The 15,158-nt window shown below is 31.5% G+C and overlaps 2 protein-coding genes across 2 annotated transcripts; both read left to right on the forward strand.

Moving 5' to 3' along the window:
- The first annotated feature begins 362 nt into the window (after positions 1–362).
- Positions 363–1,435, forward strand: LOC110710453 (protein FAR-RED IMPAIRED RESPONSE 1-like). Its single transcript, XM_021888746.1, has 2 exons — positions 363–506; positions 869–1,435. Exons 1-2 carry the CDS (start codon positions 363–365, stop codon positions 1,433–1,435), a joined length of 711 nt encoding a protein of 236 aa, XP_021744438.1.
- Positions 1,436–10,776: 9,341 nt separating this feature from the next.
- Positions 10,777–11,849, forward strand: LOC110710454 (protein FAR-RED IMPAIRED RESPONSE 1-like). The gene is made up of 2 exons (XM_021888747.1): positions 10,777–10,920; positions 11,283–11,849. Exons 1-2 carry the CDS (start codon positions 10,777–10,779, stop codon positions 11,847–11,849), a joined length of 711 nt encoding a protein of 236 aa, XP_021744439.1.
- The last annotated feature ends 3,309 nt before the right edge of the window (positions 11,850–15,158 follow it).

Below are 15,158 nucleotides of genomic sequence, written 5' to 3' on the forward strand. Positions count from 1 at the left end.
AACCAATGGACTGCTATGCTTTTCTAATGCATGACGCAGGATTAGAGGAGCTTTTGGGTCATACAATGAGAGACCTATTAAATTATGTAACTAGTTATAAATCAGAAAGAATTGAGGGTGGTGATATAAAAAGTGTTCTGGACACACTATAAGAGAGAGCAGAAGCTGATTCATCTTTCTTTTATAGATTGAAGTTTGGTGAATGTGATCAGATTGTTAGTTATTTTTGGCGCGATTTAATGATGTTAGAAGATTTCAAAGCCTTTAGCGATGTAATTATATTTGACATAACATATAGGAAAAGGGAATATGGTCTAATTTGTGCTCTATTGGTTAGAGTAAACAACCATTCGAGAACAACAATGTTTGGTTGTGCTTTCATGACTGCTGAAACTACAGATACCTTTGAATGGGTTCTTGAAACTTTCAAAAAGTCTATGAGAGGACTAGAATCAAGTACAATCTTCACAGACCAAGATCAAGCAATGAACAAAGCAATTGAAACGGTAAACTTTACTTTTAAAATATGTAGTACATAAAGATGATATCAAGAAACTAATGACTGATATCAGACAACAAAAGATTGATGTCAGCCAACTGATCTTTAGTATGATCCAACTGATGATATCAACAAATTAATTATTGATATTAGCCAACTGATCTTTGGTATGATCCAACTGATGATATCAACAAATTAATTATTGATATCAACCAACTAATTATTTATATCAGCCAACAAAAGGATGATATTAGCCAAGAAATATATAATATCTTCATTTACGTAATACATAACATCTATTCAATTTAAGATTTCTTTATTTTATATTACTTTAAATTATTATTTACACATGATATATATAATGTTTAGGTTCGGCAAAATTCAAGACACAAATTGTGTTTGTGGCATCTTCAAAAGAATTTTGTTTCGCGATTTGGACAGTTAAAGAGCAATGAAGATTTCAAAAATATGTTTAACAAGTGCTTTTATGGTTGTGACAGTGAGGAAGAGTTTACAGCGTGTTGGAAAAATATGATTCAGAAATATGGTTTAGGAGAAAAAAGTTGGTTTGACAGATTATGTGAACTACGATTCAAATGGTGTCCAATTTTTAGCAAGGACATATTTTTTACTGGAACTTTATCTTCTCAAAGATCAGAGGTGACAAACAGAGCCATATCATTCAAGGCAAACAAGAAGACATTATTATTGGAATGCTTCCATATATTTAAAGCTACAGTGAAAAGATGGAGAAGCAATGAAAAAGCTGACAACTACAGATGCAGAACAGAGAAGCCAAAGACAAAATGTAAATTGTTAAAACAAGCAACTAAAGTCTACACTTTAAATCTTTTCAAAGATTTTGAAGAAGAATACGACACAAGTATGAGATCTTATATTCGTGATGTTTCAAATGAAATGATGACTACGGGCTGAAGATGTTTGAAGTGTCATTATATGAGGAATTCAAATACATCCATCGTGTTTTTTACAGTGACAGTTTGAAAGAATTCGCTAGTTCATGCTTATGTTACAATGAAATAGGAATAATTTGTTATCATATATTATGAGTAATGCATATGCATAATGTCTTTAGTGTCCCTTCTTTATACATAAAGAAGAGATGAACAAAATCAGCAAAATCTGCAATTTGAGAAGAAAAACAAGGTATGTATAGAGGAAGTAGTTACATTGATAGTTGATATTGAACAAAATACGGAACATAATGTTGGAATGATTGGAATATTTTCAATGGTGTATTTAATTTTGTAAGAAATGTTCAAGAAGTTATGGATGTAACTTCAATGCTAGACACTCCATTGAGACATACAATAGCAAGAAATTTCTACAGTCTGGTATACATATGTCAATCAAACAATAAAGCCAAAAATGTTTGTGATGATGTAGTTGACAAAATGTGTATAGCAGTGAAGAAGGTGTTTCAAATAGATTAAGGAAAAGATGAAAGAAATTAATGAAGAGGAAGAGAGATGAAAAACCGGAATTGATCCTTTACGACAAAAAACAAAAGGATGGTCATTTGAAATAAACAAAAGGATTAGAGGACATTTTGAAAGACGAAAGGCTAATACTAGACATCCAAATGAATTTGGGACAACAACTCCAAATCCACAACTTATTTAAAATGATTTTGTAATAATATTATAGAAATATACTTAGGTGTTAGTTTTTGGTGACAAAGTGATATATGATGTTAGTCTTTTTAACACTTTTATAATTGAATGAAATGAATGATATATCTACTATAAAACATATCAATTGTGGTGAATATCATCTATACTATAAAAGATATCAATTGTGATTCATGTCATATAAGCCAACATAAGTATCATATAAGCCAACAAATTGAATCATATTAGCCAACATATCAGCCAACAAAAGAATCATATTAGCCAACATAAGTAACAAATCAGTCAACAAAAAAATCGTATTAGCCAACATAAGTATCATATAAGCCAACAACTTGACGATATTAGGCAACAAAATAAAGATATCAGCCATTTAAAAAACCATTTAAGCCAACAAAATAATGATTTCAGCCAACAAAATGACCTTATAATAAGCCAAAAGAATAAACATATAAGCCAACAAAAGAGACAAATCAGCCAACATAAGAAACATATCAGAAAACAAAATGATAATAACAGGAAACAAAATAAACATATCAGCAAAAAAAAACATATAAACAAAATAACGATATCAAAAATATAATAAATATAAAACAATCAGCTAACCTATTATGTATATTATCTATCAAATAATATATATAATCTATCCTATAAGTCATAGCATATATTAAATATCTTCAAATAAAAAAGAAATATCATCCAAGTATATATCATATATTATATTATTTTTATAAATTAAATTTTTAATTTCATTAAATCTGTTGGCTATAAAGTACACCTAGATTCCCATTTGCATGTTCATTTTTAGGTACTTAATTTTCTCTCTCCTAAAACCAACCTCTTCCTCATTTTTTTCCTTAAAAGTGTCAAACAGTTCTTCATCTTCAACTGCATCAAATAATTTAGAGGATAGTAGGGTAGAAAATTGGACTCAAATATTAAGAGTTCTAGTAAAAAAAAAAGAGAAAAGAACAAAGAAGACCTGAAGGAGTTATATGAAAAAGTAGATGAAGTAAGAAGAAGATCTAAACAAATAATAGAAGAATTTCAAAAATCAGAATGAAAGGCGAAGAAACAACAACAAGAAGAAGAAGGGAAAAATAGTGCAAAAGAAGTAGAAGAAAGAAAAAAAGAAGATTAAGAAGATAGAAAGTGAGATTTGAAAAAAAAGAACAAGAAAATTCATTAATAATTTGTAATCTAAATTATCTTCAGTGATATGTATAACAAAGCTTTTATTTTTACAATTAATAAATATTAATATTAAGAATCTTATCATCCATGGTTTGTATTCATATCATCCAAGGCATTATAAATATTATCCAATCATATGATATAATCCAACACCTTATCATATCATCCAACAATTAAGACTATATAATTTAAGCATCATGTAACAAAAAGATATTATTTTAACAATTAATAAAATATTATTATTTTAATAAGATATTTTATGCAATTTATGAAAAGACACAACAGACAAATGATGTGTCTAGGGTTTTTTTTTTTTTTTTTTTAATTTTTATTATTGTTTTTTATAATTTTCCTATAAAACACCCTTTCATATTCTACAAATTTTCAAATTATCCATATTCTCTCTCTTATAGTAAACTCTTTTCTTTTTTTACATCTCAAATATGGAAAACAATTCTCAATCTTCTACTTCATCAAAGGATCCAGAAGAAAAATGTGATGGATCATTGGGAGAAAACGTTAAATGATCTATTCGAATGAAGAGATAGGGTGAAAGACAAATTGATGAAGTTATATGAAATAGCAGAAAAGCATGAAATCGAGGAATTGAGGAAGAGAAAGAGAAAGAGAGAACTAGACGAATTACAGGAAGCACAGAGAAAGAGAAAGAGAAAGAGAAAGAGAAAGAGAGAAGAACAACAAAAGAAGAAAGAACAAGAAGAAGAAAAGAGGAAAAAATAAGATTGAGATCCAAAAAAGAAAGAAGAAGAAGTCGATCAAAGTAGTTTCGTAAATGTAATATAGATTCTAGGGTTTTGTTTTTTTTTTTTTTGTTTTGTTTTTTTTGTATTTTTAGGATTTATATTGCAATTTTGTAATGTATGAATTTTCAGAATATTAATTTTCAAAGTTCATAAAAATATATGAAAATTATCTTTTGTAATTAGCATTTTTTAATACATGAAAGTTCATAAATGCGTTTTCGAATTTATAAAAGTTCAGAAAATTTATAATGAAAAAATGGTTTAAGTTTGATATAAACAAATGATCTATCACATAATATATCAGCTATCTTTTAAACATGTTAGCTATCGTAGAATATAAATAAGCCAAAAGTTGGATAATATTAGTTGCACAAATTGATTACATAATCCAACACTTAATTGATATAAGCCAACAATAGGATTTTATAAGCCACAGTTAAGTGGTATCAGGCATCCGTTACTTTAATACATTTGCTTTTAACATATATCATCTATCTTAATACACATATACGGAAACAATACGAGGATATCAACAACAGAAGTTATATTGTATAATATACATTATTAAACTTGTAGTACGTGATATCTATCCATTAATTTATATCAGCTATTGTATTACATGTATCATCTATCAAGAAATACATTTTAGCTGTCCTACAACACAAATCAGCTACTACCCTACAACACTTATCAACTATCTTTTAACCCATATCAGCTATCTTAATACACATATCATCCACACCTGTCAAAGTCAGGCTATACACATATTATCCATAATTGTCAAAGTTAGCAATCTTAACAAAGGCCTTTTATAGATATTTGTTTTGTTTTATTAATTTCTTTTTATATATTAAAAGATTCTTCTAGTTTTCATCAATCTATAAAGATTTTTTATTGATATGGTAGATTTTATAAGCGTGCCCATTTTTTTTGGTAATGTTAATATTTCCAAAAAAAAGATATTGCAGCTAATCTGAGTAATTAAAGTCAAACTAGTTTTCTGCAATCTGACCTACTTTATTGTAACTTGCATGTTTTTAGAAATCACATGTAGAATAGTTTAGTAGTCAAATTAAAATATTTATGTTTCCATTAGTTGTATCGAATTAGTCAGGATTATATGTTATAATAATAACTGCTCCTACATCAAGGCTGTGTTTATAAAGCTTCTTTCTATAAAAAGTCTGTTTCTATATTAAGCTTGTGTTGTGTCTATATAAAGCTTGAACTTATCTTGCATAAATATAAGTTACATTACAAAGTTTTTAGCTCATATTTTTTTTCTATATTATTAGCTCAAATTTATAAATAATCTTCAAGGCTATGGATGCTTTTTACGCAAATATGACCTCTTGTTCTGTGAAATTCAGAAGTTCTTATAGGCTTGGACTGCTAAATAATTTATCTTGTTAGATTATAAATTTGCTTTCCGTATTATAAATTAAGTAACTTCTTTTTCTTTTTTTTTTTAATTTTTTTTTAATGTTGTATTTCAGCCGCTTCCTGAAAATTGGACATTTTCTTCTTAAATTTAAAGATCCAGTGAAAGTCTATCGTGGGAATAAAGGGCGTGTTTGGAATGTTAGAATGGTAAGTGTAGCACAGGCCCTTTATAGTTTCTAATAATATTGTTGTTGGAGAAAAACTGGATGTCTATTAAGCTAGAAATGGAGTTTTTCACATCAGAGTTTTTGTAGTGCTGGGATGAGTGGCTTCCTACTGAAGCTGAAAAATGGTATTAATGTGTAATGCTATTAATAGTTGCAGATAAGGGACAAATCACTACAAAGCTTCATTTGTATAAGTTGTCCTATATTATGTAATAATACCTGTATCTAATCTTTAATAATAAACGCATTGCGATCCTCTAGACATATTCTATAAAAATTATCATCCAATAGATACATGATATCAGTCAACAATAGACCGATTTCAGCCAACAATGAAATGATATCAGCTAACTAATAGCAGATATAAGGTACCAAAATGAAGATATCAGACAACAGAATAATTATATAAGTCAACAAAAGAATAATAGATTAATTATAAGTGATATAATATAATACAAATTATCCAATCTGTAGCTAGTACATGTTATATATCCATAACTTTATATGATCTATCGTATTACTTATATTATCTATCATGAAACACATTTCAATTCTCCTATAAAACAAAAAAAACTATACTATAACACTTATAAGCTATCCTATAACATGTATCATCCATATTTAAACACATATCAACTATAGTACACATATCGTCCATGGTATTAAGGTAGAACAAATCATTTAACTTAAGAAATAAATGAAGTCATATATCACTTTAAGAAATAAAAATATTATATACAATAAAGATTTGTATTCTATACATACATATTAAACATCTAAATCAAAATTTATAAATATAATAATATGTGTTTTCTAAATTCTTTAAATTAAAACCTATACAAAATATGGATACTCTACATATTATCTTCTTTCTTTATAGCATTTTTATCCTCCAAAGCCTTTTGTTTTTCAAGAGCCTTTTCTTGCTTTTCTAGCATTGCTTTTTTTGCTATTGAAAAACAAAAATATAAGCAGAATAGATGAAATGATTCTCTAGACTTAGTATATGATAATATTGAATTGAATAGACAAACTTATTGAAATTTCCATAGACTGAATTTGTTTACCAGTTTTAAGACCTTTAGGAATCTTGTATTGAACATACAATCCTGAATCATCTTCATCTGACACATGAAATCCCTCTTTGTATTCAAGAGATAAGGAACTTCCTTCTCAATTTCGTTAGCTGCCTTAGAATGTTCAGGAAACACTACAACTGAAGAAACATCAATATCTTGCTTCACAATCCCTAATCTAAAGAGAGAAGTGTCTTCACCTTGAGCCTTGATTCTAGCATTTAAGGACTCATAATCCCAATTGCTAATGAATGACAGCTTAACAGTTAACACCCACATGCAGCTCTCCAAAATGGACTTTTTGAACAAGAGCCACCACCATAGCCAATAGACAACTGTTAATATTTTTGACAAATTTTGTTGATTTTTGGCCCTCAGTTTTTCCTTTTTTCCCTTTATTCTTCTTATCAACCAAAAACTGATGAAATTCCTTTATTGAATGACACATCAACTTCATAATGTAACCACACCAATCAAAATCCTTAATCTTGTTAACATCAGACAAAGACTTAACATCATTGATGTTAAGAGACTTGTTAGTCAAAGGTGTTGGTAAACTTGATAGGGCCAATAAAGCCGAGTGTGACTGCGACCTACGTTTTTTAAACTGGGTGCTTAACCCGCAGGCGGATAAGAACGCCTCATCTCTTAGGAACTCATGTTTGGGTACCCAATTCTTGGGCACGCTTATTAGTTCACCGGTTGAGAGGGCGGTTGTGGTGAGTTCAAAGAACCTCGCCTCTATTATCCTCTCATAGTCCTCATCCGGGACTCGGGGCATCTTACATTTTTGCCCAAGAAGCTCAGGCTTCCGGTTATAGGTCCTGAACTCTCGGTTCTCCTCTTTGGTGGGAGCAGAAACCAGATAGACCGGTTCTTCCAGTTTGACCACTTGGACGGTTTGTCCAGTGTCATCAAGTACTGGGGATAGGTGGTCAGAGTATACCAGGCTCTCCACCCGCCTGGGCTCCGGCTTAAATAATGCATATGGGCGAAGGCCTCCCAGCCGGCGTTTAGGCCATGCATCTCGCAGGCGGCAATATAGCCCAAAATGTTAACCCAAGAATTGGGGGTTAACTGCCATATGCCCAGACCGTATCCTCTTAGGATGGCCTTAATGGTGTTATGAAGAGGGAAGCGGAGACCGGCTAGAAAGGCCGCCTCGTAGCAGCCAAAATGCCCGTTCGCATTGTGCTGGTTGTCTTCCCAGACAATTGTCCCCATCTCAGGCGGCACTCGAATTTCGTACCCCTCTCCTAGAGGCCGCATGAGGATAAAGTTTCCTAAGTTCCTCTCCATGCTAGCCCGGTCCTTAGCAGAGACGGCGATTAGGAGGGGATCACCCTTATTATTCTTAATGGGTCTCTCTTCCTCCTCGCTATCTACAACCAGTGTAAGATAGTTGTTGCTACTGCCTTCAGAGCCTGATGTAGAGGCGGTTTCTCCGTTGCTCTCATTTCCAGAGGATTCTTTCTCCTCCTCAGCTCCAGTGACAGAGGCGGCATCTTCACCGCCTCCATTATCGGAGGATTTTTCCTCATCAGCTCCAGAGATAGAGGCGATATCTTCGCTGCCTCCATTATCAGACCCCAGGATCCTATCACTAGGGGTGCTTGGGGTACCTCTTGGGGATTCCCTTGACATCTCAGCTTGATTTGTTTCAGGCGGCAATTCTTCGGAGCTTTCTCCCTTATACTCTGGATCTACTGCCGCTTTTCTAATACGAGCCATTGCGTCTTGCACAGAGACAGAGAGAGTCGGATTGGGAGATGAACAAGAGGAATCCTAGTACCTAGAGGCGGCTCCCCTAGTCCTAGACTCGGCCGTACCAGGGGACCGGTTGACCTCTAAATCGTGGTGTGTCGTGTGTGTTGAGTGAATCCGTTACTCTAACAACCTATACAGTTGGGAAAATCTCAAAAAGTTGCAAGGGGCAGAGACGATACCTTGAAGTAGTAAAAAAGCTTGCTAGCAGTCGGATCTTTGAGTTGTTGCTTGAAGATACCCCTGACGGTATCCCTTTGAAGAACAACTAAAATTTGTAGAAGACTTGACCGTTTTCCCCAAAATGTGGCTTGAAGATACCACAAGCGGAAGATTCCGGCTGTGTATGATATGAAAACTGAAAAACAAAACAAACAGTCAGGCTTTTTTTTTGAAGAAAATTGCTCAAAGATACCCCAGGCGGTATAGGACCGGCTGAGGATTTATTGCAAGCAATTTATGAAGAAAATTGCTCGAAGATACCCCAGACGGTATAAGACCAGCTGTGGGTCTATTGAAAGCAATTATTAAGAAAATTGCTCAAAAGTATCCCAGACGGCATAAGCCCGACTGTGGGTCTAATGAATGCAGGTATTGAAGAAAATTGCTCAAAGACGCCTCAGACGGTATAATACCGGCTGTGGGTCTGTTGGATGTAATTTTTGAAAGACTGCTCAAAGATGTCCCAGGCGGTATAAGACCAGCTGTGGGTCTATTGAATGCAATTTATGAAAGGAATTGCTTGAAGATGCCCCAGACGATGTAAGACCGGCTGTTGCTCTATCTGAAATCAAGAAGAAGAAATTGACTAAGTCAGACGGTACCATAGTGAGATGATCAAAGAAGCACTCAACCGGTAACCGGACGTACTTGAATCAAAAGGAGCTAGTTGAAGGCAAGAGCAGCCGGTTTCAGAGCTCTTTTTCTCTCAAGGAAATTCTCTCAAAAAATTTGCAAAAGTGTGGAATGAGAGGAGGGGGGTTCCTATTTATAAGGAAACTCGGAAGGAAAACCATCGCCTCCTATTTTCAAATTTGAATTTAAAAAAAAAATGGAGGGAAGGAGACGAGTCGTCGCCTTCCCAGAGTCTGACACGTGTCACAGGTGCAACATGACACCTGTGAGGGGAAAATGTTTGGGGTAAAATTACCCATGCCATGTGGCCCAATAGCAAGCTAACACGTGTCAGCCCCATAGAGGCCCAATAGGATCCAATCGGATGCTGACATGTGGCACAGTAACCCTAATAGGGGAACAGATCCTCTTCTACTATAAATAGAGGAAATTCCTCATTTATTATACAATTCAAGCACAGTCATAAATACAAAACACAAATACTGAGCAATATTAATTGCAGAATCTCCCGGAACCCGAGAGACTATTTACTTTTCGCATCCTTACTCACTCAGACGTATTCTAACTTGATCGTGGGACGCAAAACTCCAGCCAACCGGAGTCTCCGTGCTTTTGCAGGTACAGGCGGTCGGCTACCAGTTCTGGTGTTGTAACTCTCCCGTAGGACACATCAAAAAACCCCGAAACAGGTATATCATATGATTTCTACTATTGCTGCTCAAAGGAGAGATTTGTAGATATAAAGAGACAGAAAAAGGGGGAAAATTTGAAATTCCTAATGTTCCTATATTTGAGACAAGATGTGTTAATGAGACAAGAACTGGTTGTAAGGCTAATATCAGATTCAAGAGAAAAGAATCTTGTGAATATTATGTTATTCAATATATCATAGAACACAATCATGAGTTAGTCAATGCTACAAAAAGACATCACGTTAAATTTGAAAGGAATACAAAAGAAGATATGGGAAAGGTGATTAATAAAATGATTGATAGTAGAATCAAACCAATGGACTGCTATGCTTTTCTAATGCATGACGCAGGATTAGAGGAGCTTTTGGGTCATACAATGAGAGACCTATTAAATTATGTAACTAGTTATAAATCAGAAAGAATTGAGGGTGGTGATATAAAAAGTGTTCTGGACACACTATAAGAGAGAGCAGAAGCTGATTCATCTTTCTTTTATAGATTGAAGTTTGGTGAATGTGATCAGATTGTTAGTTATTTTTGGCGCGATTTAATGATGTTAGAAGATTTCAAAGCCTTTAGCGATGTAATTATATTTGACATAACATATAGGAAAAGGGAATATGGTCTAATTTGTGCTCTATTGGTTAGAGTAAACAACCATTCGAGAACAACAATGTTTGGTTGTGCTTTCATGACTGCTGAAACTACAGATACCTTTGAATGGGTTCTTGAAACTTTCAAAAAGTCTATGAGAGGACTAGAATCAAGTACAATCTTCACAGACCAAGATCAAGCAATGAACAAAGCAATTGAAACGGTAAACTTTACTTTTAAAATATGTAGTACATAAAGATGATATCAAGAAACTAATGACTGATATCAGACAACAAAAGATTGATGTCAGCCAACTGATCTTTAGTATGATCCAACTGATGATATCAACAAATTAATTATTGATATTAGCCAACTGATCTTTGGTATGATCCAACTGATGATATCAACAAATTAATTATTGATATCAACCAACTAATTATTTATATCAGCCAACAAAAGGATGATATTAGCCAAGAAATATATAATATCTTCATTTACGTAATACATAACATCTATCCAATTTAAGATTTCTTTATTTTATATTACTTTAAATTATTATTTACACATGATATATATAATGTTTAGGTTCGGCAAAATTCAAGACACAAATTGTGTTTGTGGCATCTTCAAAAGAATTTTGTTTCGCGATTTGGACAGTTAAAGAGCAATGAAGATTTCAAAAATATGTTTAACAAGTGCTTTTATGGTTGTGACAGTGAGGAAGAGTTTACAGCGTGTTGGAAAAATATGATTCAGAAATATGGTTTAGGAGAAAAAAGTTGGTTTGACAGATTATGTGAACTACGATTCAAATGGTGTCCAATTTTTAGCAAGGACATATTTTTTACTGGAACTTTATCTTCTCAAATATCAGAGGTGACAAACAGAGCCATATCATTCAAGGCAAACAAGAAGACATTATTATTGGAATGCTTCCATATATTTAAAGCTACAGTGAAAAGATGGAGAAGCAATGAAAAAGCTGACAACTACAGATGCAGAACAGAGAAGCCAAAGACAAAATGTAAATTGTTAAAACAAGCAACTAAAGTCTACACTTTAAATCTTTTCAAAGATTTTGAAGAAGAATACGACACAAGTATGAGATCTTATATTCGTGATGTTTCAAATGAAATGATGACTACGGGCTGAAGATGTTTGAAGTGTCATTATATGAGGAATTCAAATACATCCATCGTGTTTTTTACAGTGACAGTTTGAAAGAATTCGCTAGTTCATGCTTATGTTACAATGAAATAGGAATAATTTGTTATCATATATTATGAGTAATGCATATGCATAATGTCTTTAGTGTCCCTTCTTTATACATAAAGAAGAGATGAACAAAATCAGCAAAATCTGCAATTTGAGAAGAAAAACAAGGTATGTATAGAGGAAGTAGTTACATTGATAGTTGATATTGAACAAAATACGGAACATAATGTTGGAATGATTGGAATATTTTCAATGGTGTATTTAATTTTGTAAGAAATGTTCAAGAAGTTATGGATGTAACTTCAATGCTAGACACTCCATTGAGACATACAATAGCAAGAAATTTCTACAGTCTGGTATACATATGTCAATCAAACAATAAAGCCAAAAATGTTTGTGATGATGTAGTTGACAAAATGTGTATAGCAGTGAAGAAGGTGTTTCAAATAGATTAAGGAAAGATGAAAGAAATTAATGAAGAGGAAGAGAGATGAAAAACCGGAATTGATCCTTTACGACAAAAAACAAAAGGATGGTCATTTGAAATAAACAAAAGGATTAGAGGACATTTTGAAAGACGAAAGGCTAATACTAGACATCCAAATGAATTTGGGACAACAACTCCAAATCCACAACTTATTTAAAATGATTTTGTAATAATATTATAGAAATATACTTAGGTGTTAGTTTTTGGTGACAAAGTGATATATGATGTTAGTCTTTTTAACACTTTTATAATTGAATGAAATGAATGATATATCTACTATAAAACATATCAATTGTGGTGAATATCATCTATACTATAAAAGATATCAATTGTGATTCATGTCATATAAGCCAACATAAGTATCATATAAGCCAACAAATTGAATCATATTAGCCAACATATCAGCCAACAAAAGAATCATATTAGCCAACATAAGTAACAAATCAGTCAACAAAAAAATCGTATTAGCCAACATAAGTATCATATAAGCCAACAACTTGACGATATTAGGCAACAAAATAAAGATATCAGCCATTTAAAAAACCATTTAAGCCAACAAAATAATGATTTCAGCCAACAAAATGACCTTATAATAATCCAAAAGAATAAACATATAAGCCAACAAAAGAGACAAATCAGCCAACATAAGAAACATATCAGAAAACAAAATGATAATAACAGGAAACAAAATAAACATATCAGCCAATAAAAAACACATATTAGCCAACAAAATAACGATATCAGCATATATATATATATATATATATATATATATATATAAAACAAATCAGCTAACCTATTATGTATATTATCTATCAAATAATATATATAATCTATCCTATAAGTCATAGCATATATTAAATATCTTCAAATAAAAAAGAAATATCATCCAAGTATATATCATATATTATATTATTTTTATAAATTAAATTTTTAATTTCATTAAATCTGTTGGCTATAAAGTACACCTAGATTCCCATTTGCATGTTCATTTTTAGGTACTTAATTTTCTCTCTCCTAAAACCAACCTCTTCCTCATTTTTTTCCTTAAAAGTGTCAAACAGTTCTTCATCTTCAACTGCATCAAATAATTTAGAGGATAGTAGGGTAGAAAATTGGACTCAAATATTAAGAGTTCTAGTAAAAAAAAAAAGAGAAAAGAACAAAGAAGACCTGAAGGAGTTATATGAAAAAGTAGATGAAGTAAGAAGAAGATCTAAACAAATAATAGAAGAATTTCAAAAATCAGAATGAAAGGCGAAGAAACAACAACAAGAAGAAGAAGGGAAAAATAGTGCAAAAGAAGTAGAAGAAAGAAAAAAAGAAGATTAAGAAGATAGAAAATGAGATTTGAAAAAAAAGAACAAGAAAATTCATTAATAATTTGTAATCTAAATTATCTTCAGTGATATGTATAACAAAGCTTTTATTTTTACAATTAATAAATATTAATATTAAGAATCTTATCATCCATGGTTTGTATTCATATCATCCAAGGCATTATAAATATTATCCAATCATATGATATAATCCAACACCTTATCATATCATCCAACAATTAAGACTATATAATTTAAGCATCATGTAACAAAAAGATATTATTTTAACAATTAATAAAATATTATTATTTTAATAAGATATTTTATGCAATTTATGAAAAGACACAACAGACAAATGATGTGTCTAGGGTTTTTTTTTTTTTAATTTTTAATTTTTATTATTGTTTTTTATAATTTTCCTATAAAACACCCTTTCATATTCTACAAATTTTCAAATTATCCATATTCTCTCTCTTATAGTAAACTCTTTTCTTTTTTTACATCTCAAATATGGAAAACAATTCTCAATCTTCTACTTCATCAAAGGATCCAGAAGAAAAATGTGATGGATCATTGGGAGAAAACGTTAAATGATCTATTCGAATGAAGAGATAGGGTGAAAGACAAATTGATGAAGTTATATGAAATAGCAGAAAAGCATGAAATCGAGGAATTGAGGAAGAGAAAGAGAAAGAGAGAACTAGACGAATTACAGGAAGCACAGAGAAAGAGAAAGAGAAAGAGAAAGAGAAAGAGAGAAGAACAACAAAAGAAGAAAGAACAAGAAGAAGAAAAGAGGAAAAAATAAGATTGAGATCCAAAAAAGAAAGAAGAAGAAGTCGATCAAAGTAGTTTCGTAAATGTAATATAGATTCTAGGGTTTTGTTTTTTTTTTTTTTGTTTTGTTTTTTTTTTTTGTATTTTTAGGATTTATATTGCAATTTTGTAATGTATGAATTTTCAGAATATTAATTTTCAAAGTTCATAAAAATATATGAAAATTATCTTTTGTAATTAGCATTTTTTAATACATGAAAGTTCATAAATGCGTTTTCGAATTTATAAAAGTTCAGAAAATTTATAATGAAAAAATGGTTTAAGTTTGATATAAACAAATGATCTATCACATAATATATCAGCTATCTTTTAAACATGTTAGCTATCGTACAATATAAATAAGCCAAAAGTTGGATAATATTAGTTGCACAAATTGATTACATAATCCAACACTTAATTGATATAAGCCAACAATAGGATTTTATAAGCCACAGTTAAGTGGTATCAGGCATCCGTTACTTTAATACATTTGCTTTTAACATATATCATCTATCTTAATACACATATACGGAAACAATACGAGGATATCAACAACAGAAGTTATATTGTATAATATACATTATTAAACTTGTAGTACGTGATATCTATCCATTAATTTATATC

The sequence above is a fragment of the Chenopodium quinoa genome, unplaced genomic scaffold (genome assembly GCF_001683475.1).
Source record: "Chenopodium quinoa cultivar QQ74 unplaced genomic scaffold, ASM168347v1, whole genome shotgun sequence".
In the NCBI taxonomy this organism is placed as follows: Eukaryota; Viridiplantae; Streptophyta; class Magnoliopsida; order Caryophyllales; family Amaranthaceae; genus Chenopodium; species Chenopodium quinoa.

Coding starts and splice junctions, on each gene's coding strand:
- LOC110710453 (XM_021888746.1), top strand. CDS start 363: ATGTTTGGTTGTGCTTTCATGACTGCTGAAACTACAGATACCTTTGAA. Junction 507..868: donor TGAACAAAGCAATTGAAACG/GTAAACTTTACT, acceptor TATAATGTTTAG/GTTCGGCAAAATTCAAGACA.
- LOC110710454 (XM_021888747.1), top strand. CDS start 10,777: ATGTTTGGTTGTGCTTTCATGACTGCTGAAACTACAGATACCTTTGAA. Junction 10,921..11,282: donor TGAACAAAGCAATTGAAACG/GTAAACTTTACT, acceptor TATAATGTTTAG/GTTCGGCAAAATTCAAGACA.